Source organism: Oenanthe melanoleuca, chromosome 2 (assembly GCF_029582105.1).
Source record: "Oenanthe melanoleuca isolate GR-GAL-2019-014 chromosome 2, OMel1.0, whole genome shotgun sequence".
Taxonomy (NCBI): Eukaryota; Metazoa; Chordata; class Aves; order Passeriformes; family Muscicapidae; genus Oenanthe; species Oenanthe melanoleuca.
The window spans coordinates 50634410-50657898 of record NC_079335.1 but is presented as its reverse complement, the minus strand read 5'-3'; the positions used below and the strand labels follow the sequence as shown (position 1 = coordinate 50657898).

Genomic DNA, 23489 nt, shown 5'->3' with positions numbered 1-23489 from the left:
CAATGCTTTACCTGTTACATTCCTAACTAAAAGGAGTTATAAAAACATGTTTTTCTGTAGGTGATGGTTTGCTGCTTATCCAGATGTAGGGTGAAATAAGAGATCCCAAAATAAATTCCTGCAAAATTAATAAGACTAAATAAAAAACTTTCTAAAATGGTTAGGTTTTGCAGAAAGAACATTCTGAGTACTAATCATTTATGTACAGAAAAATACTTCAAAGCAACACTTTTAGGTAAGAAAAAAATTGCTGGAGAGTTAATTCTCTGTATTATTGTGTCCATCTAGATCATTAACTTTTATAATATGCTTCCTGGTAACGTTTCCCTGAGAAACTCTTGAGAAAGAAAAACACAAGAACCAGTAATGTCTTTTTATTAAAATACCTCTTAAAACACTCATCATCATAAAATACAATGGGTGTTGCTGCATGACATTTGTGTACACACAACACTTTCAGCAAACTCTAGACAGCATCAGGAATTACAAAAAGTAAGGCAAGCCCCAGAAGGTGTGCACTACCTTCTCTCAGGCCACTACAGACAATAATGTGTTTACATTTTTATGCCATTCCCCACAGCATTTCCTGGACACCTGTTAGGCCACTCCCCCATCCCTCCCTCCCCCCTTTGATTTGACCTCACAGTGAAATTCTGAGGATGTAAATGGAGACAGTGTCACAGATCCATGGGGCAGCAGGTGTCTGACCAGAAACATCAGCCCTGTTCCTCCCCCAAGAAGATTCTGGGCTACCCTCGTATTTCCAATAATTTAAGACTGCAAAAATCCGAGGATGCTAGTGACCTCCTGCTTGCTTGATTGCTATGTGTCTCCTGTCTCGGTCAGGAACGTTGATGCATCATCCTCCAGCTACAAACAGTCACAGATACTCTAACTTATTCTTCCCCTCCATTCATTTTAAGAAATTCTAGCAGAAGAAAATGTAACATGAATTGTAAAATATAGGAAGAAGAACTCCTCCATTATGACCTAAGTTTTTCTATTCTTGTCTATGATCTTTTATCATTTAACTGTAAGTTTAAAGTATGAAGACATTCCATTAACCACTAGTTCAAAATAATAACATTCATCTTTCAAGAACATCTTTTTAGCTGAAAGGGACAGTGAAGAAAGTAACATTATTTAACAAGAGTAGCTTTTTCTTTTATTATTATCATTATTATTATTATTATTATTTCATCTTATTGAAAGAACTGTATCATGAGAAAAAAAAATTAAAAACATTCAGGCAAATTTTTCAACAAAATAAATGTAATATGACTGCTTTCATTTGTACATGGTACAGATAGACAGGTGTAACTAGAAAACAGTTTAATCCCTCTAGACTGAGGAGTTTCAAGGAGTTAAAACCCACATTATTATAAATACAAAAAGTGGATCATTAACTACTCATACACTTTATTCTTGTACTTAGTACCATTATCTGTGGAGCCCTTAAATGGGTCATAGTAACTGCTATGTAACTGTCAACACATAAAAACTCTTACTTAGAAAAATGGACAATGTTCCAAACTCAAAACACTTTAACTTTGCCTTTGCAGACACATATTCCCTTCTTCATTGATAAAAATTTATGAGGGGGGAAAAAAAGAAATTTAATAATAAGAAAAATGTTTTGGAATAAATATTCACAGGAAATTACTAAATGGGAACATGTTTGCTGCCAGCTGCTCAGACCTGTACCGCTTGCTTGTTCCTGTAATTTCATTCCTTATTCCTTTAGTCATTAAATCCATCATAGCCTTTCATGTTCCCTTTACTAGACTAAATGTACAGGGTGTAATAACCCTAGAGAACAGTGCAAAAGGTGGGAAATGCAACTGCACTTAACAGCTTTATTTTGGGATCTAAGAGAAGATTGAAAAGATTATTCTGTGTAACACATAAATTATACATCATAGGCCCTAATGAAAAGAGAGCAGGGCAAATGAAACTTGGAGGAAAAGTGTCCCATTCATTGTGTTTTGCTGGGCAGCCCTTCTAAGAAGTTAGGATTTCATCCATGACAGCCCATAGTTTGAACCTGAAGAGGAAGCATGAATTTTTATTTTTCTCCAAATACACTTCCACAACAAAAAGCTAACCTCAAAACCTGGAAGGTAATAAAGTTAAAAAACAAAACCAGAAGCAAAATCCTAAAAACCCAGCCCCTAAACAATATACACCCTTCCTCCAACCTAGCAGCCATTTATTTATTTGTTGAATTTAGATAATGGAAATCTCATTACATATTCTAAAAGTTTCCCTACTCTAAACTACAAGATAGAGTATTATGTTTTGAAAACCAGTATAGCCAATACTTTCAAATCAAAGGAAAACAATCAGAATAGCAATGAACATGACTGTACCATCTGAGCAGAAATAAAGAAAAATAAGTTTAAAACATAGTGTTTAAACATCTACTAGTTAGCCTTGCTTACATGAATTTAAACAAAAATGAAAAAAAAAAAACCCAAAAAAAGTTCTCTGATTTTATACATCCTCTTTTCCAGGTACATTTAATTGCAACCAGCAGGCACTCCACCAAAATGCAGTATTTGCAATCCCAGTCTCTTTAACCGAGAGAGATTACTTTGGCCTCAGAATTGCTGATTACAGTTTTCCTGCTTCAGAACATGCAGTTCATGCATTTGACAGTTTTACTGCCGTAGTCGATGCATTCTGGCCCAATACACTCGCAGCAGGCGTTGTGAAACCATCGGTATTTGGAAGCTCCCATGGACTCGCAAGAGATCTTGCACTGATGTATTGACATGCAGTCATCAAAATACACCACAGTACACATGTGTTCTAAACCAAGAGGGGGAAAAATTGGTTTAAAAGGTCTTAAAGTTTTTAAACTTTAGTTAGAAATTAATTACATGAGCAGCTTTAGAAGTATGATTGCAAACCGACAGGACTATGAGGCATAAGAAAAAAAGGTGACAGTAGAAGCAGAGAGCCAAGGCAAAATCTAGGAACTTCAATTTTTCAGCATCTACAACTCAACCTGTTGTCTGATTTCCTTCTGGATTAATTTACTTCTATATTCACAGGCAAGAATGTTTTTGAGTTTTGTCCCCCAGTTATGAGAGTGTAAGGATGAGCTATGCCAAAATTGCAAGCAGGAATGTGTCCTCTGAAGGTAATATGCTACCACAAAAAACTTCAGGTTAGAGAAGTTACTTTAAAAAACCATGAAAACCCACTTATTTGGATGTAAATGTTTCTTTCTCCCCCCCACCCCAAACTCCACAATAATCTTCAACCAGATTAAATCACACACCTAGAGAATGCTTTTTTCATCAGGACAAAACTACACACTTTTTTCTTCCTTTTCTTTAACAATCACCAGCTTTACTACTAATCTTAAGAAACCCCTTCTGCCTAAGTGTTGATTTCATGCTTCAAGTACCCATGCAATTACTTGAAATGCCATGAAGTTTGGTGTCTATCAAAATGGAGCTAAGGCATTTATGACAGCTATAAAATAAAACCATCCCCCCCACCCCACCCCCCTTCCACTGTCCACTTCCAATTCTCCAAGCTGGCAGATTCCACCATCTTTCTTCTGTACTGACCAAGTGATGATACCTTAAAACTTTGTTCATCCTCCAAAGGACCATGATTACACGACATTTACCCAGAGCATAACCTGACACACTCTGGGGAATGCACAACTGGCAGCTGTCTGCAAACAGCAGTGTCTCCCTTATGCACATCAGACCAACTTGTGAGCAGGAGATGTCAAAGGGCTTTCTAGCCTGTTACTAGTCATGGTGCACCTAAGAGAAAACCACTGGTCTACATTTCAATGTGGCTTAGAAAAAACTAATCCAAATTTAAATAGTAAATCAAGACAGTGGGATTGGTTTGGTTTTTTTTTAATGACCAATTTTGACCACTGTCAAATTATTTTGCTACTACCAAAACAGCTGCAAGAAGGTCAGAGGATGTGCTGCCAGCCCACTGAAAGCAACAGAGCATTCATTGCATTGATCAGGCTCCAAACTGATGTACGTGCCTTGCAGACACCATATACAGCGCAACAGGCAACAGGGATCTTGGGCAGGAGAGGCAGACTCAGAGCAGAAGCTGTTTCTGCTGCCAGAAAAGCTGTGCTGCAAGTAAAGCTGCTATTGTCCAAAATATGTTGCAGTACCTGAAGTACTACTGGGAACATCAAAAAACTGCACTGTGGCTGTGTAAGTCCTGTCCCATTCTTAGCACTTCTATAAGCCTTTATAATATATCCTGAGGCACAGAAAGCAGAGGAATAGAGTTCTTAAAGAACAAAACCTCTACCTGAAAACAACCAACACATCTACAGCTTCAGTAAGGATGTTTGATTCACAGAGAGGAAGAGGAAAGAGCTGAACAGAAGTGTATGCTATGGTACCATGTGCAGAGTAATAGGTATACCCCTAAAGTGCTCAGCCAAAGCTGAGAAGCAGTAGGGAGATGCAGCCACCACAGCCTCAAAGGCAAGAAGGCATTCAGAGGCCAGACAGCACCTCCAACTTTTATGGGGAATTCACAAGGACTTGGCAACATTTCATCACCAGTGACAGAAAGCTCAGATTGTCATAGTCTCAAGAAGAAGCACACACCATCCATTCCCAGAAGGCCGAGATAGACCTTCACTCCTCCAGGAAGTTTTTAGTGGAAGGGTAGGGATGAGAAAGTAGAAGCAAGTCTCCAGGCAGTATTCTCATGTCCCATCAGTCAACCAAGTCAGTGCTGGGGTTCAAGGACAAGAACCTTACAGAAACCTCTGTTGAACTCTTTATATCCTTTTGCTTAATCTCTATTCAGTCCTTTGATACCTTTTTAGTAGTTTTCTACTGAAGTGTTACTACATTCATTTTGATCTTAAATTCCATACATAGTCTTAGAAGGTGTTAGCTGGAGGCACAGAGCCTCTGCATCAAAACAGGCAATCCTACCTAATCTAGAAAGATTTTTTCCTGCAAAATCACCTTTTGGGAGGCCATCTTCAGCCAACTGACTTAGTCTCTGGATAAGCCTGAGAACACAAAATGATTCATGACTATCTCCAGATTGGAGTGAAAAAGCTCTTTAAAGGAAGCAACCATTCAAGGGGTTGCCAGAAGTGCCCACTAACTGCTAATCATGGCACTCCAACTGTCAACACACGAAGGAAAGCCTAAGGTAGCTCAGGGAAGTTGATGGGAAGGCTGAGGTGTGCTAACTGCTCCCAGCACTTACAGACTGTCTTCACACCAGAGAATTTCCAGTCCCTTCTGTGTAAGGAGACATCTGTGCTCACCTTCATGTTAACCTCAACTCTGACAGCCTCAGCAGCATTTGTACTGCTTCACAAGTCCTGGTGAAGCCACCAGTTCATCAGCTAATGCCTGCAGAAATGAAATAAACTTCCTCAGAAAGGAGAGCCTGTGATTTATAGGATGTAAAGATGGATGACATTGAACAGGGAGACACCTCTCCCAGTAAAGGTGCCTGTAACTCTGGCAAAACTAGGCAGTATCAGTCAGCTCCTCTGAGACTGCAGAGACTGGTCTCCTGAATCACTCTCCCAGGACCAAAGCCAAAATTCAACCTTATTATGGTGGCAGCAACAACCACAGACATTAATCTTGACTGACTGGAGAGTGGAGAAGAAAGTTTACTTCTACCTGCACACAAGTCAAGAGGATTAGGTTCTTGATGATTAGCACAAAAATACTGCAAAGGGTAGAGAGCAGACTGCATGTGGCAGGCCAGAGCCAGCAGTAGATCCATCTGGTCCCAAGTAGCTCTTGTAAGCAGCTGGAGGACATGCTTCATGTAGATGTTACTAAATTGTTTCCGATGTCTTGCTCACTGAAAGACTTGCCAGGCCCGAACAAGTCAGATTGTCCAGGGTGCACTTTTTGTATGTTACAGGGCACTCCTGGTCCCCTCCTCAGCAATGTCTCTGTGCTCATGTAGAGGCTGAATTACTGAAAGCAGGAAAGTTCCTTCCTCCACTCAAGCACTAAATCCTGCTCTATAGACTGCAGAGAGAGAGTTACATAGGGGAACAAAACACATACCTACAGGCTCAGCTGGGATCTGGGAGAGTACTTAAACTGTTTCACAAACCGAATTACAGAGTCATCACTTGGCTTCCTCAGTGTAGATAAAAAAATATTACTTAGTGCAGTAACAGCTTTCTCATTTGCATTTTGACAATTTTCACACACTAAGGACCACAGACTGCAGATGCAGGGAGAGAGAAGGATGCAGCAGTAAACTTTTTCTCCTGGAACACTAATTTCTCACCTTTTTCCCCCTCACACTTCATACTCAGTGAAAAAGCAGGAGAAACAACAACCAATTCTAAATTAGAAATGAACAGAAGAAACTACCAGGCTTTGCTATAAAACTATCTGTATTGGTGTAATATGAAATAATTTAGCAACTCAGAGAATCTTCCCAGTTAATGATAATTTGCTGTACGGGATCTTTGAAGTTAAATGTGCTATGTAACTTCAGCTGTCTGCTGGCCAGTTTATTGGTAGCTCCAAAAGTTCTTTAAAAAGGTAACTGTCCATCCAACAGTCATACCATTTTATCACAGAATGGCCTGTGTTGGAAGGGACCTTAAAGATTATCTAGTTCCAACCCCCTTCTGTTGGAAAAACACTAGCCTAGTGCAGTAGTGAGAAGAGGGGAAAACAAGAACAAGGAGATTAATCTGCAACTGACTATGGACAATCAATTTTGCATAATCTACTACTTTTAGACAAGTCAATTTTATGTCAATCTATTTATAAAAAGAAATGTTTTTAAAAAAAACCTTCCTAGACTACCTACAGAGATAGATGTCTCTTCAGTGGAATTCTAACTCTCCTCTCCCTGTTGCACTGGAGGGGAGCAGAATTGCAGAGCAGACACCATCCCCTGTGTCACCAAGCAGTGCAAGTCAGAAACCCTTAACTACAACAAGATTTTGTTTTATCAATTGCCAAAAAATTATCTAGTTCCCCTCACCCTCTCGCCAACATCCTGTCATCATCTGAAACAACTAAGCTTATTTAAACCTCTGAACTCACAGTTCAGAGTTCTGAGGGTATCAGCTAGAAGTAAAGCAAAGAGAATGAAGTACAAATGTAGGTCCAGATTAATAACCATCGCAATCCTTTCTGAAGTAGAGGATCAAGTGCCAGAAACAACTGATACAAAGAACTACAGCAGCTCCAGCAGCGCATGCATAACTTTGGCAGCTAAAACATTACAAGTCATTTCACAGGAGGAAAGGGAAGACACTCATTAGCAAAATAACGGGCAAGTCCAAGGTCTGGCGGCTGGGTTCAGAGTAGGCTGGGGCGAGAAAGGAATGCGTTATCCCACCGCACCCCACCTCCTCCCGGATCCAGAGACGCCCTCCCTGGCGGTGGCTCCACGCCACTCAGGCACAAAGCTCGTAGCTCCCGTGGCTGGTGCTGCTTTTCCTGGCACCCACCCAGAACTGCATCAAGCAAGTCTGGCACCCTGGGCCAGCTTAACGGCGATCCCTGCGAGAACGCGCAGCAAAGCTAAAATCAGAGCTGTGTTACACTGCGTGACAAGGGGTATTTGTAAACAGAGCATTTCCAAATTTTGGAATGTATTCCAGAAGACAGCACAGAGACCACTGCCCCCTACGAAACCTACTTCTCATTAGCCCCTCTCCCATTACGGGCCATGCCATCGGCTGCTGCCAGCACACCATGTTGCAGGGAAGCATGCAAGGAACCACAGAAGAACCACAAAATGGAGGAGGCACAGCATGTAAAAAAAACAAAAAAGTCATCTGTTCCTGCTCACATGAATAGTCTTTCAAAATCCCTGATTGTCACAGTCCCGAAGACAACTACTTAGCGAGTCATCTTAGGGATACCTGCACTTGCAAGACCTGCCCTCAAGCCTAGCAGCATTTTTGGGGAGAAGGAAAGGGTAAAGACATGGTCTGTTTTTCCCACTGCAGGCTATGCTTGTGTTCACTGCCACTGAGCACACACATTCACAGTCACAGACCTTCTCTCTTTCAGTGGCTCTAACATTTGCCAGCTTGTTAAAGCAGTGACCTGATTGTGTGACTGAACTGTATATGGGCAGAAGCCATCAGGAACTTCCTCAGCTACCTCACTGTGCCCATGCTCACAAGGCTCTTCAGTCCCAGCCTACTACCCCTCCACCTTTTGATTATGGCTTCCCCAATGAGCTCAGCAAAACAGTATTAGAAACAGTGCTACCCATGGCTCACACAACATCCAACACTATTCCCCAGCTTCCACCACAATAAAAATCAACTGACCAAGCCCAGACGCTAATTTTTCTTTCCACCTCCTCTGTTCTCAATGCTCAAATCATCAATGTTTATTATAAGCAAAATTTAATATGACTTTTGAGAAAGCAGAGCACTACAAAGTTATCTATATTATGTCCGAGAAAAAAGACTCTTTGGCTGGCTTACGTATTTAGATACTTAAAAGTATAGGAATAGGATGTGGAAAGTAATTTTCTATCTTTTCCAGTTCTTCACTGGTCGCTAAGATGAAGAAGGCATAGCCAGTGATTACAAGAACAGTTCTGACATTTATTTCTGCTTTAAGTGTCTGCTGAGGCCTGAAAGCCAGTGGCATTTAGTAACTATTTCCAAATAAAACTGTTGTTTTTGGACTGTCATCATTCCAGTAAGAGCTCTCTCAACCTAATCTCTAATATGTTCCTAGTAAAAGAAATTAAGGAGACTTTTGACTAAGAAAAAATGGCAGTGTTATGTATTTGTCTGTGTTGTTGAACTCAAAACTGCTCCACACCCTTGAGATGCAATTGAAATTCCAAGTTTAATCCAAAACTATCATTAGCCCATCCTGTTGGTACGGTAGTAAAGGACTGTCAGGGAACAGCCATCTGGGTTGCAGTACCTAGGTACAGTGGGATATATTCAAGGCTGCACTAAACATAATTTTTTTTTCCCTGAGTTTAATTTATAACTGTAAGTACTGTAGTCTTTGCACACAGGGCTTTTTGTGGCTTTCCATTTTACATGGCTTTGTACATTATTCTCATAACAGCAAGCAAGCATTTTAATAACATCAAAGACATATGAATGAGATGTTTTCTGCCCATCTGGTTTCCTAGTTCTGGAATTAATTTATTTTTCTAATGTGCCTTAGCCAAAGGAAATTAGAAAAGTTGCCATTACGATTCCATTTAATCAGCAGCAGTCCTACTCAGAAACACAACTAGGTCAATGGTTCACACTGGTATGGAAAAGCAGCATGTCCATCAATTAGGGTATCTTTTATTGATAAGATAAAAGGGCCATCACAACAGCAACATATGGGGTGAGAATATTTAAAGTGTATGTTGGGAGGGAAGCAAAGCATTAATTGCACTAATAAAATAAATCAGATGCTCTTTTTCCCATATTAAGCAGCAATTTCATGATGAACTGTTTATGAGATTCTTTAAAGTCTGACGTAATGATTTGCAGGGAAAAATGTTTCAGGTTCAGTATGGAAACCAAGAAACAGAATATTTTCTTTATACCACTATTAACATTACCTCCAACATCTCATCCTCCCTCCCCCCACAGCAAACAGTATGCTGAAGTCTCTCGTCTAAACTAAGGTAAGAATATAAAAAATTTAATATAAAATAGGAGGAATTAACCTGTAATTGAACCCCTACCACCAAGTTATTTATTTTGAAGACAGTCTGTCACATATCCTTCCTTCATCAATCCTTCTAATCTTGCTTAGATTTACTATTAATCCTGGATTTCATATAAAACCTCTAAAGATTTCAAGTTACTCCAGCTCAGATGAAAGAAATAAACAACTGTTACAGATATAAGTGCTTATGGCACATGGTTTTCTCAGACCTCTTAAGCCATTTTTCAGTTGCCTTCCTCTGCACAGATACATGATTTGGATTCAGTTTCTGGTCTCTCCTGTCTCCTAAGCTACAGGTAACTGTTTCTAGGTCAGAGAGCACACCATGCCAGTGCACATGAAACAACATGAACAAACTGCTTCATGCCACAGGAGTAATTATAGAGATAAACTCACGTGGTTCAGTGTCTCCTAAGAACATCAGTCATTTTAACACCATCTTCCATGTTCCTCAACACCTTTGCCTCACTCCTTCTGTTATGTCATGCTCAAAATTAGGCTGAACCTTTCATACATTCTTACAGGAAAAGAAGAAGCAAGCACAGAGAAGCATAGTCTATGCACCAAGAAGGCTCCTGGAAGAGACAAGAGGAAATGCTAGGGATTTAGACACTACATTCATTACCTTTGTCACTGGAGTAAGGCGTGTGGACATTGTTGTTTGGAACAGAGACATTCTGATGCTGTGGCTGGTTCACTGTTTCTAAAAAGGAGACAAGGTTCTCATGGTGTGACAGTTCTTCTGCCACAGGGAAGGAAACAATATTCCAGTTCAGCTGAGTATCCCCTTCTGTCAGTGCCCGAAAAAGAGAAGGAATTGGTTCATGCAACTCCTCGACAGTGCTCTTGGATGTTGGAGGTGTGTCACTGTAATTGCGAGGATTGCACATACCTGCAGAGGAAGGAAACAGAAAATTATACAGAACTCCCTAAGCCCTTCTTCTTGACACCGACAAGAATATTTAGAAAATTAAAATGGCTTCTTTTTTTTGCTGAACAGAGCAGAACTCTTTCATATCGATCCCACTCCTCAGCCCAATAGCAGAAGTGCTATCAAATATAGCAGGACAAGCTTTCTATAACAGCAGGTTTTGGATAGCTCAGTCTCCTACAAAACACACCTGTGACTGAAGAAAACCTTCATCTAAAGAGAACTTTGCTTCCCTTTCAGTATTAGCATTACAGCTTAGAAAATGAAAGGTTAAGTGGAAGATTTGTTTTCCCTGGGAGAAGAGAGAAAGCACAATATAATCAATAGGAGCATAAACCTGGAATGCAAGATTAGGACTGAACAAAGGGAGTATCTTCATAAGTCTGAGGAACGTGAAACTTTTGATCACAATTCAAGTATTCCATCTCACCTGCTGCAGCAGAGCACTAGATCTTTTTAGTCATTTGCCAGAGATGGAAAGATCACTATCAGGACAGAGCATGAGTCTGAATTACTTTACTTGTGTAAAGACAGCCAAGATGAACCTCATTTTGCTACTTAGCTGGAGGGGCCACAACAGGCAAAATCCTCATTTCTAGGTTTGCTCTTCCTTATTTTTCAACATCTTTGGCAGTATCTTTTTCGAAACCCTGTAATCTGTTTTCACTCTGCCAATTCCTACAAAATATTTTTGTGATATGCAATGCCGGTGCCAGTTTTTTGTTAACCATTTAAACACTAACATTTATTACTAACAATGAAGGGCATTTCAATTTAAGTCAAATCCATGGAAACTACCAAGATTAAAAAGAAAATTTGTATCTGCATAGGTATTTTAAACTCAGGAGCCATAAAACACTGTTAGAAGTCACCTGCCAAGAGAAAGGCAAATCCATTTTCCTCATGTACATCTGGATATAATTTTGGGTAGTTTCACAGACACAGGTTTAGACAGCTACAGCTGCAAAGCACACCAATTCCCGAAGTATAAAAGTGATATGAGACATGAAAGTCTACCTGCCTCACACAACCAGAAAAGTACTACCTGCCCTGTAGATCCACTAGGACTCCAGCTTCACAAATAATTGTGTTTAACTAGAGCCTTATACAAACCCATAATCTTCTCAACCTAAATAGATGGATTTCCATAGTGAACAAAGCAGAGGGAAGTTTGTCCATGGTGATTAGTATGAGATCTAGAAAATCTTAAGCAAGTGGTTAGCATTACCAGCATTTGGTAATAGGAACACTCCACGACAGTCTGCTCCTATAAAAAGGTGAGCCAAGTACAGAGTAGGAAAAAAAAAAAAGCTTCTTTTCCAAACAGCATTGGGTCATACTAAAAATTAATTCCACTTACACAAACATCCTACTGTAAATGATTTTTGATTTTTTCTCTCAATTAGGTTTGTTCATCATGGACCTTTTTACATTCACAGCTTTAATTAAATTTCTATACCTTTCTTACCACAATTTAAAAAGCACTAATATTAATGATACTTTAACAAGCACTGAATTAACCATACAATTGCAATAAAGGATGACCACATGAAAATCAGCTAGGAAGATAACAAACCAGGAGTATCTGTACAAAGAGTTTTGTACAGATACATCAAGGGACGTATGTTTTAGTTGATGTCATTGCATTAACGTTGTGAAACAGAAACCAGTGGGCCTCTAATGGGTAAATGCTCATCCACAAAGATCCTTCACTCTTACTGTTTTTAAAAGCATTTGAATTATAATAATATTTTTATATAGTAAATATTACAAAATAACTGCTTTGGTTAAAAAGAAAATGCACCAGTACAGTTAGTGGTGGAGGACAGGAGGTATATTCCTGACCTCAAGGCAGACATGATCTGTAAGACACAACAATCTGTCTGCTTTTACATTAGATGTGATCAATTTATAAAGAAACTTAAATATCAGCTCAGGTATCAGCAAAGAACTGTCTAGGGAGTCAGGTATGGCATGTATTCCTGTTTCCTCATTTGAATAAGGCTACAGCAAGGATGATCCTACACTGAAGAGAATAGGACCATGCCATAGAATCCAAAAACGTCTGAGGCACCCAAAGAACCATCAGTAGAAGTTTTAGAAGTTTAGAAGTTTTAGCTCAGTACTGGGAAACTGAATCTGAAACATTTTTAACTCCTCTCCTGGAAAACACTATGGGAAAAACCTGCAGAACAGTGAGTCACCTGCAGATTTATGAAAAGAAGCTCATGTGTGGACTTCACAATCCCAAGAGGTAGATTCTTCCTCTCCATAGAGATCAGTACACTATGCCTTGCTTCCTACAGCAGATAATGATTCTAAGCTATGGAAATAACCCGCACTGAAAATTGGCATTTTGACACTAATCACCTTCATGAATTCAGAGAAAACTGACCTAGAAAAGCTGAGAGCAGGCACAACACTCAAGATGCATCCCCCTTCACGGACGCCAGGATTTTGGATGGCAGCACAGGGAGACTTACAACAACCACAGGAAGATGAAGCTTTTGTTACATATAAAACAAGAAACAGAACGAGAATGCAACCTCCTTAAGCAGGTTCAGCTTACAGCACTTGCTCACAAAGACCTGGGCATTCTGAACACCACCTGTCAGCAGCAATGGGTTCTTTTTAAGACTGTCATCTAGTCCTACAGTAAGACCTTGTCTGCTTCTTTCTTACTCTTCACAAAGAGCTCTTTTTGTAAATAAAAGAACAGTGGAAGCACTGGGACATGCATATTTAGTAGTAGTCCCAACTCAATCCTAAAGGTGTCCCCGTGCTGTACCTGTCAATGCACCCTTTACAGACAGAAGCCTTCACACAGCATCCAAACCCACAAAAACCCCCACTGTGGAGTTTCTCCAATGTGGTAATTCAAACAGGAGTTTTGTGTTTGAGAGACAAAATTAATAATCAGCTATGATGACATTTAACAAGCAATACCTGGACTACTGCCATCCCCAGCTCCAAAGAGCAGACACAGCCTTCAGATGTTTGGGTCTCCACAGTAATTTATTCCGTATCCACACAATGAACTGTAAGATGCTTAAAGCACAGATTCTGTCCCAGTGTTTTACTTCTATTTTAAGACTGTGAACTCATCATGTGGCAGGAGAAAGCAATGTAAAAAAAGCCAGAAGTCCCCCCAAAAATGAAAACTTACCAACACAGTCACAGCACTCATCCCAAAGTGTGCCCAGGCAGAGCATACACTCCTTACAGCAGGAACAGTTCCCTTCCCCAGGGCGGCACTGACACAGCTCCTAGAATCAACAGACACTCATTACACTGCAGCAATCCCAGATGTAAAATAACTACACAGCAGAGTGATTTTTCCTCAAGCCACAACTCAAATTAGGGCATTAAAAAAGCTTAGTACACTTATACAGTGAGTAAACGGTGAAACAACTCCAGCCAAAAACTGATCCAAGTTTACAAAATCATCTTTTGAAAGTTTGCTTTTTTTTTCTTAAAGGTGACATTCTGAAGAGAAATCTGAAGCAACCATTTAAAAGACAAAAAAACCTATTCATGGGAAAGGTGTGTGCACTTCTGTGCATGTGCAAGCCTAAATCTACAAGTTCTTTGAATGTTTTTCCCATCACAACTGGAAACTTGGAGAAGGATGCTTCTTTATATAGAAATAGTGACTGTACATTATAATTTAGCTAAAAAAGAAAGCTACTAAAAGCCACATGTGCCCACTCAAGACATGCATGATGTCTGCCATCACACCTATCTCTGGATTCTAAGAGGAACTTGCCTATTTAAGTCCTCTGACTGCAAGATTTTCTGCATCTCCAAGCATTTGTTACACGTTGCTCTCTGTTTGCAACATTAGTGACCAGATTTCCCCCCACTCCCACCTGCCACAGGTGTAGATGATTCATTTTTGCTATTATGAAAAGAACCCTATGCTTCGTCCTTCCAAACTGACACCTTGGGATGCCTACAAGACTTCTATATACATATTTTTCTTTAGCCATTAATAACCTAAAAAGATGGAAAAGGCATTGAAGCGTGAAGACAAATATTTCTTTTCTTACTACCTGAACTCAAAAGCACTGGTTTAGCAGTCCTGCTGGAGATACACACTTGCAGACCTCAAAGCATGGAAAAAGCCTACATGGATGAAGGAGACCAGGCGGTCTCCTTCCCTCTAACTCAAATCCATACTAGTAATTCCGGTTTGGCCAAAAGACTGTGGCTACATGACAATAATTCACAGCCTTGAGCAAAACACAGACAAGCCAGGAAGTCCCTTTGGTTGTCCAGTCTAAGAATTTGGTTTTGATGACGTCTGTCTAACTATCACATTACACACAACTGGGGAGAAAACAAAATCCCATTACTGGAAACACTGACCACTGGATCTTTCCACCCCTGGCAAAGCTGTTACACACCAGACAGGGAGAAGATGATGCCCATCCCATCTCTTTGATCCCATTATCCAGAGGCAGAGAGGACACACACTGCAGGAGATGCTCATGGACAGGAGAGAAGGGCAGGAAGGTGGTTTGGTTTGAAATTCTCCTATCCTGGAGTCTCCACCCATGGTTCCAGCCCAGCTGGGTCAGGGACACCTCTCTTTACAGGCAGGCACCAATGTCACCTGCAAAGAGAGGTTTCTTTCTGAAGCACCCTGGGAAGAAGCTCATGGGGTAAAATTCCACTTTTTAAATAATTCTTTGCTTGCTATTGTTAAGAAGCACAAGGTAGGGGAGAAAGGAGGCATTTTTATACCAAATGTCAGGAGCACGTTTGCAAGGCAAGGCAAGGTACAGTTTTGCACCTGATTGTGTATGACTCCTGTTCTCTCTTTACTCTGCAAAAGTGGCAACTGCAAATATCCACAGCCTGCTGAGCTGCACAGAGGCCACCCCTCACTCACACCAACTCACGTGGGCACACAGAAGATCAAGGAGTGCACCTCATATATGGAGGCCAGATCAAAATCTGTTTGGGGACGGGAGCTGCAAGGCTCCCGATCTGGACTAACACTGAAGAAACCCTTGAATGTGCTGCAGACAAGCTACAATGTACTAATGCAGTATAAATCCAGTGATTCCTTATTTTTTCCATCCACATCATCCCAGATCACAAGTCGTCTTGAATCCAGCAAAGAAACAAAATTCACCAACTACTGCTTGTGATACAAAATGGTGAGAGATACTGTGGCCTGCAGAGTTTACTGTGACCTGTTTGGCCTGCTGACTGATTGAGAGGGAACCCCTGCTCCACACACATTTCTGCAATAGGCAGCCCTCATAAGTAATGAATTTTTACTTACACAGTGGAAAACTACTAAGATTTATTACTTTTACATCCTCAAAACTTATGAATGGCACCTATCACTGTTTCCATACAAACTGTGCTCTTTCCAAGTAAAAGATGAAAAACAGGCTGATTAACAAAATATGTAAATTTTTCCATAAGAGGAGACACCACAAACTTAGAAAGATGACTTATTTGAATTAATGATGCATTTCTAAAATATTTATCTTACCATTTGATAAACAGATTTTGTCAGCCTTTAGAATAAAAAAAGCCTGAAAAAAACAATTTTAAAAATAACTACGAGTACTGTTATTTGGCCAGAGAATAATATTAACACATATTAGCATTAAAAATATCCAATTTATTCTTCAACAGTAAAACCAGGTAAAAAACTTCTACATTTTAAAGCCACCAACAGGCCATCATGTGGAAGGAGGCAATTCTCACTAAACTATTACATGTAATACATGAATAGAAGCCAGAAAGTTCACTAAACTAAAGCTGTTTCAGTTTTATGGACGAGTATTCTCATAGAATTAAATGTAACCTTAAATTCTACACTTGCAATCTGTTAAAAAAATTCTGCTTAGCATCTATGTGTGTAAGCACTGACTTGGGGACAGCATCATTACACCCATCTGTATTGTAACAAGTCTGTTTTTACAGGAAGGGCTTATGAGCAATGCAATATTTTAGGGGTTCTTTTGGTTGCTGTTTGGTTTTTTGTTTGTTTGTTTGAATTATTATTTCTTTATTTTAAAGTTGGAGGAAGAAGGAAGGAAGAACAACCTAATTAATTGGTCTTCTGCCACTTCAGGACAATAACTGCATTTTTTTCCCATATATCTCTTTGCACATCCATGGTTTCCTTAACCATGTTTTTAGTTCTCCTGCCTGACTCATCCACACTGGATACTGGTACAGGATACATCTTTTTAAAAGAATGCTTACATGAGACGTGGGTGAAGGAAGGCAGAATAAGGAACGTTCCTTGTTGATAGCTGGGGGTGGTGAGGCGTCAGTGGAAGAAAATATTACTCATAAGTCAACTTGGCAACTTCCCAAGCTGAACTACTGAAGGTGAATTGGAGAATGTATTTTGCTAGGCAAGAAATAAGCCTCACAGTTTAAAAATACAGTATTAAATAGGAAGTAGGCATGTTTGTACAATAAAGATACTCCTGCTCCAGAGAGCAAACAAAAATGTTTGGAAGATATTTAATATCTGAGTTTTTTCCAAAGTTTTCTTGAAATTCCAGAAAGTATTTTCTTGGTGCAGGAAGAAGCAGGACCTGAAGGCATTGGAAACCTCTCTGCAAACTGGAAGGGGGAGTGAAAGAAAGAGAGCTTTTTTCCTAGAACAGTTTAATAACAGAAAATCTCCTGGAAGTGAACCAACCAGAACTGTTTTGTTAACCCAACTGGGTTATGTACTGCAGCTACAACACACAGACTGGAAGTAATTTTTAGATGCTGAAGCCCTGAAGTTAAGGAGTGGCATTTATTTCATACCACAGGGCTAAAATGTCTTGGAAATCCTTTCAGGCTGACAAGCTTGTACACAAGATGAACAGGAGGCAAAAAAAGACATGAAAAGATATTTTAATTGGAATGATATCACACCAGCTGAGGTGGCTGCAGGTCTGTAAAGGTCGGAAGAGAAAATCCTGTTTTATTCACAAAACAATCTCTCTTTAGAAGGATTATAAAACCATGCCTGAATTGTAACAGCATTTATTTCCTATGCAGAGCAACAGTTTAAAGCAGTGTTGCAGATGAGGCAGCAAAGCTCAGCTTCCAGCTCAACACCAACATTCCTCCCAAGCCTGATTCCTGCCGGGAGCGCTGCACCTCAAGAGCCAACCTGGGACTTGCCTCAAACCCGTTTGCTAGGAACAATTGTGGGAATGTCTCATCCTCGAGGTTTCTGCCTTCAAGGATTTCCTCCATGCTGCAAGGACACAATATGTGCCTCCCCTCCACCCAGCCTGGCCTTTTCATCTCCTCCACACATGGAAACATCAAAACAACCCACACGGCCAAGTCGACAGCAGATGTGCTGCAATAAACACTGCAGCACATGCTCTGTGTGCACCCAGGGCTCCACCTGGAATGCACGGCTCATGGACTCCTATTCCCCAGTCCCAGGGACAGGGGGAGGAGCTATGGCCAGAGCCTTGGAGGGGACTAATTTTGTGGACTCACTCTCTACACTCCCAAGTCTTACCCACAACTCTCTCAACAACTACAGGAAGTCACAAAGCTTCTTAGCAAAGGCTGAGATTATGTAGAGATGCCTCAAGCTATTTTCTTACAGGCCTTTGCTTATGGAAAAAAGAGGAGCACCAATGAAGCTAGAGCTCAAGATGCAAAGGGAAAGCTGAATCCATGTGAGTTGTTGATCTCATGCACTGTTCTGGATCTAACAAAATAAATATTTATGCAGGGACCACCCTTAAGCAGAGCAGCTCCTAAGGAGTGGCAGCAATGACTGTACTGACTTCTAGCCATGCTGGCAAAAATATTTATGTTAACCATATGCTTTTTGAGAGAGCAGGTCTCTTGTCTCTTTGCCTTCAGGACAGGCAGCCTCGCTTTCTGCACACAGATGCAGATGACAAACATTCACAATCTGTTTGCTCCCTCAGTTGTCTCCCAGTGACATTATCTTGGCTTCAAGATACAGATTTCACCAAACTTGAACAGCAGTAAGAGTCGGTGAGGGAAAAATGTCATGCGATAGTCAAGCAACCTCCCTCAACATGGTATTTTATTTTTAAATTCAGAATTCTCCAGAAGAGTTTAGAGGGGAAAAAAACTACATGGATATACTCTACTTGCATACCTATCCAGGAAAGAATATGCATTTCATACACCAGTGCAGCACTTCTGCCACAACAAACGAAAAAGCCAAAAAGAAAGATGACAATTGCTTTAAGTCAAAGTTTTAGGATACTTCCTATCCACAATCAGACTAGTCTGACCTGATCTGTTCTTCTATAAAGAATGAATACTGACTGGTAAGTCAGGCCCATGTGCAGGAAGGCAGCAGCCAGATGGTGGAAACGAACAGTGTAATTCCCCTGCAACTGCACACAACTCACAGCCTAAGCTACTTTAGGGTCTCAGAGAATTGCATATGATTTTGATTTCAGGAAATGAATTAAAAAGGGACTCCACATCACCTGTACAAAGAGAGAGAGAACATACCTACCACAAGCAAAGCAGTTCAGTGGCTTCTCTGCATGCACAGGGCTGTCTTGCTACAGAGATGCCAACATAGTCCAAGGAAAGCACAGCTGTATGAGCCATTTCCCACTGCTGAACCTCAGCCATTTATTGCCAGCTGAGTAAGGACTCCAGTAGCATTAACTCCACCCCTACTGGGCTGTGCTCTATTCAGACTAGCCCACAAAAATAAAGTTTAAATGCTTGCTGTCTCCAGCTTGACTCGATAAGAGATGATTACTCAAGGAGGAGATATCTGTTCTTTCATAGATGGTGGATTCTATCAGTGGCACCAGAAAAGGAGACATCTTCCCTGTTCTCCCCTTTGCTTACAGAAAAACAAGCAGCAGACCAACAGCTTCCTGGACTCAAATCCAGCACCCGGACCAACAACTTTCTGCTGAATGAACAAATCTGTACCACTGGATTTACTATTTAAGTGCCACGTACATCCAATGCCACAATTAGAGAAGGGGCTTATAAGTGCATCAGTTTGTCACAGTGCACAATGTCCAACGTGCCAGCAAAACTACTGGAGTTCTGTTTGAAAAGGTAAAAATCAGAAACCTCATTCTTGCACCCCTATTTAACAACTCCAAAGACTGTGGTGGGGCTGGAAGAAGCAGCAATTTCTTTTTTTTACATTTAAAGCAAAGGTAATGCAGAACCCAGAAAGAAGATGGTTCAGCCTACAGTCAGTCTTCCTTCCACAGGATGGATTTGTGAATCTGGCAAGTGTTTTTATTTGCAACCCAGACAAATTTTAAACAGAAGGCAACAAAATGAAGTAAACATGGAAATGCTTGAGGCCACTTCTCTGAAAGAGATGACTCTTTCAGGCAGTGACCATGCATTTACAGTAAGCACGCATGTTACTGCCTTATGATGTTGGTGCTCTCTGTTATTGCATTTGCAATCTACAAAGAGTCAGCAGGAAACAGTTACTTTTAAAGAAGCTGCAGCTGACCACATGATGCCTCCTTTTTCAGTCTGGAGACAAGAAGCATGCTCTGTTTACCATTATGAAAAAAAATACAAGCTACCAGAACTGCATGTTGTTTTGCTAGAAATTTTGCTTTCATTCTGCTGCACACCACACCTCTTAACTCCTGCTCTAAGAAGTTTCACTAAGAGAGTGGTCTCACTCTGTATCTTTCACTGTACAGACAGGGAGTAAGTAAAAACATCTGAATTTAACATCCATTTCCCACCAGTTCAGCTCATAAGTACTTGGGCTGGTTTTTAGGCATCTTTTAATTTACTGTACAAACCCAGTATAACAGAGAGCATCAGGTGTCAACTTCCGATCCTCTGCTTGAGATTTAAGGAACTGGACAAATTAAAAGTTAAGGGGGACATCTCAGACAGACATAATCTTTGGCTTGAAAAAGTTTCAATTAAAAAAAAAGAAACATGCCCATATAAATATGCACCTGGTCTTCTTTGTCTAGAAAACGGTTGCTAATCTGCACTTACACGGGTAGGAGACCAAATCAACCTATCTAAAGGGACACTACTTAACACAAAATACCAGTATTATTATTTGTATCGTTTCAAGGTTTTTGAACACTGCAAAGCAGACAGAGGGCACAGGACTCGTACCTGTATCAGGCACTTGCTGACGTCGCTGGCACAGAGAGCCTTGTTGCAGCCTGTTGATGGTGGGATCCACAGCAGGAACAGAAGGACAGTCAACGTGGGAGCTGTGATGTACTGTGACCTCATGTTTCCTGCAGGTGAGCAATTTTCACAAGGACTTCAACCAGCACTGAAACAAGAACCAGCGACTGAACAGGCTATTGGAACACAAGTTAAATTCTATTCCATTCCTCTCTTGCAATTCCTTCAATAATACAAACATTTTTTAAAAAATTCAAATTCAAAATTCAAAAACCCAACCCCTCCTCCTCCAGCTAACATGTTTATACAAAGCCTTCTGCTATTGCACCTTTGGATTAAAGCTGCAATAAACTTGAGATGAGCAATCTCAAGTTTGCAGTATCAAATATGACATCCTATAAGCAGCGATGATAAAAAAATGCCTCGGATGAGAAAACGCACCAAAGGAGATCTAGTCTTGTAAACGCCCAAAGTAGACACATGGGTTTTGTGTAGTATCTCCTCAGGCTAAGGTACACACAGGTCTGTAGGACCAAGGTCATACAGCAGCGTTTGACAACAAGATAAGTTGTCCTTTAATCTTTAATGCAGACAAGCAGCTGTTTCGCATGGACTCTTAGATGTCACACAAGCTTTCAACCCAAACACAAAGTTCTTAACTTCTTTTTAAAAATATATAGACAACAACATTAAAAAAAAAAAAAAATAGCACCAGACACTTTGAACAACAGAACTTCCAAGAGCCAAGCAAGTGTCTGAGGTCAACCAGAGACGACAAGCATCTGCTACATCAAACACACAGGGGATCCGGGTTTGTTCAAAGCATTCCACCTTTCTCCCTTTGTGAAAACCCAGCCTGTCGGCAGGTGGTATTTGCAATAAATATATCACGATTAGCAGGGTGCCGCTCAGTTTTTACTGGTGTTTGCGTATGAACCCGGCCAAAAGAGGATCTATTGCACCAGGCACTGTACCAATATATAATAAAAGGCAGCCCATGTTTGGGCAAGCTTACAGTGAGCCTGTATTGTTCTCCTAAGAGAGAAAGAATGCTAATGGAGCAGTAGATTGCTTTCTTTTGGTATCTAGAAATGTTTTTCTGTTTTATGAACTACAAAACCCAACACCCTCAATGAGCAAAGTGGTAAAGAAGGCACGATCTGGACATGGAAAGTCTGCGACCGATTAGTCCTTCTCACAATGGTTGTTAAATGCCTCGGAATCTGGCTGTGCTGGGCACGCCGCCATCGGTACCCAGCAGGGCTGGGGAGACCCCTCTGCACGGCCCGGGGGCACGCACGGAGAACGCGGGATCCCTTCCCTCAGCGCTCCCCCTCCCCGCTCTCCGGAGCCCGGAGCGCTCCCCTCAGAGCCCCGGCTGCCGGCCGGACCCGGCGGGAGCCGCATCCCGGGCCGGGAGCCGAGGCGAGCACGGTGCCTGCGAGGGGAGCGATCCGGGCTCCCTGCGGCCCGGCCCGGCCGCGGGGCTGCCCCTCATGAGGGGGCGCCCCTCCCGGCCTCCCCCCGCCACTCCCGTTCATAGCCACCGACCGCTGCTTTCCCAGGCTTTTATCCGGCGTGGCGTCCCCCCGGAGCAGGACCCCGGCCCGCCGCTCTCCTCTCCCACAGCCCACGCCGGCGGCACCGGCTCAGCATCGCTCCCGCGGGGGAAAACACCCCAAAACCCGCTCCGGCCGATCGACCCGCCGCAGCTCCCGAGAGGCCCGGGCCCCAAAGATGGCACTGCCAGGGGCCGGGAGGCCGGTGACAGGGAGGGCGATGTGGGAGAACACCCCTCGCCGAAGTGGCCCGGGGCAGGCGGGGCCCGCACGGGGAGCGGGTCTCCTCCTCCTCCTCCCCCGGCAGGCACGCAGGCAGCGGGGCGGCCGCGCCGAGCCGAGCCGCACCGAAACTTTCTTGCCACAAAGAAGCAGCCGCGGCTCCGCCGCCTCCTCCTGGCCGGGCACCGGCTCCATCCCTGCGCCCCCCACCCGCTCTCCCCGCGGCGCTCACCGGCGGCCCCGGGCCGGGCACCCCGCGCTCCGCCGGCGGCTCTCGCTGCTCCGGAGGCGGCGACGGCGGCGGCAGCAACCCCGCGCCTCGTCCCACTGCTCCCCCCTCGGCCGCAGGCAGCGCGGAGGCGGCGGCCTCGCATCATCGCCCCGCCTCGGGGCACCGTCAGGCGCCGGGACCCTCCCCCCGGGACCCTCCGCCCCGGCGGGCGGCGGCTGCGCGGAGCGGGCCGCGAGGAGGAGAAGGAGGAGGAAGGGCTGAGGGGTGGGAGCTGCCGCCGGACCGTGCCTAGCGGGACGGGACGGGACACGGCCGGGCCACTGCCTCCAGAGGGGCTTCCTCAGGGGAGGAAGAGGGAATATCCCCCTCAGCCCGAGTGCGAGCAGGGAGACACTCGGGGGTTCTGCGGGCAGGAAGGGCAGCCCGGGGAAGCCGGGGCGGGAGGAGCGGGGCTGCGGGGAGCACAGGGCGGCCGGCCCAGCAATGCCGTGCCGGGAGAGCTGGGAGAAAAGGAACCGGGGGGCAGCGCCGCTGGAAGAGCCAGCGGGGAACGCGATGAGCTTCCCCGAAGGCTGAGGAGCTGCAGGTGCCCGGGGAGGGCAGGGGCCGCCTGCACGGGAAAGGGATCCTAGCCTTCCGGACCGCCTCTCCCAGGACCCCTAAACACTGCTGGGCGGCGGCTTTATCCTCCCACGTGCCAGGCTCCGGGAGACCAAGGGAACAAGTTTGGTCCCTAGAAGAAAAACAAG

At 42.7% G+C, this 23489-nt stretch overlaps 1 protein-coding gene across 2 annotated transcripts; it reads right to left on the bottom strand.

Moving 5' to 3' along the window:
* Nucleotides 1-357: 357 nt before the first annotated feature.
* Nucleotides 358-22885, bottom strand: TWSG1 (twisted gastrulation BMP signaling modulator 1). 2 transcript variants are annotated; one of them, XM_056483665.1, is made up of 5 exons: nt 22741-22885; nt 20710-20837; nt 13766-13865; nt 10294-10560; nt 358-2811 (listed from the first exon to the last, which is right to left on the bottom strand). In XM_056483665.1, exons 1-5 carry the CDS (start codon nt 22883-22885, stop codon nt 2630-2632), a joined length of 822 nt encoding a protein of 273 aa, XP_056339640.1. In that variant the 3' UTR covers nt 358-2629. The 2 variants fall into 2 exon arrangements, with proteins under 2 accessions (XP_056339640.1, XP_056339641.1); XM_056483666.1 differs by lacking the exon at nt 22741-22885 and adding an exon at nt 22279-22552 and having other exon boundaries at nt 20710-20875.
* Nucleotides 22886-23489: the final 604 nt, after the last annotated feature.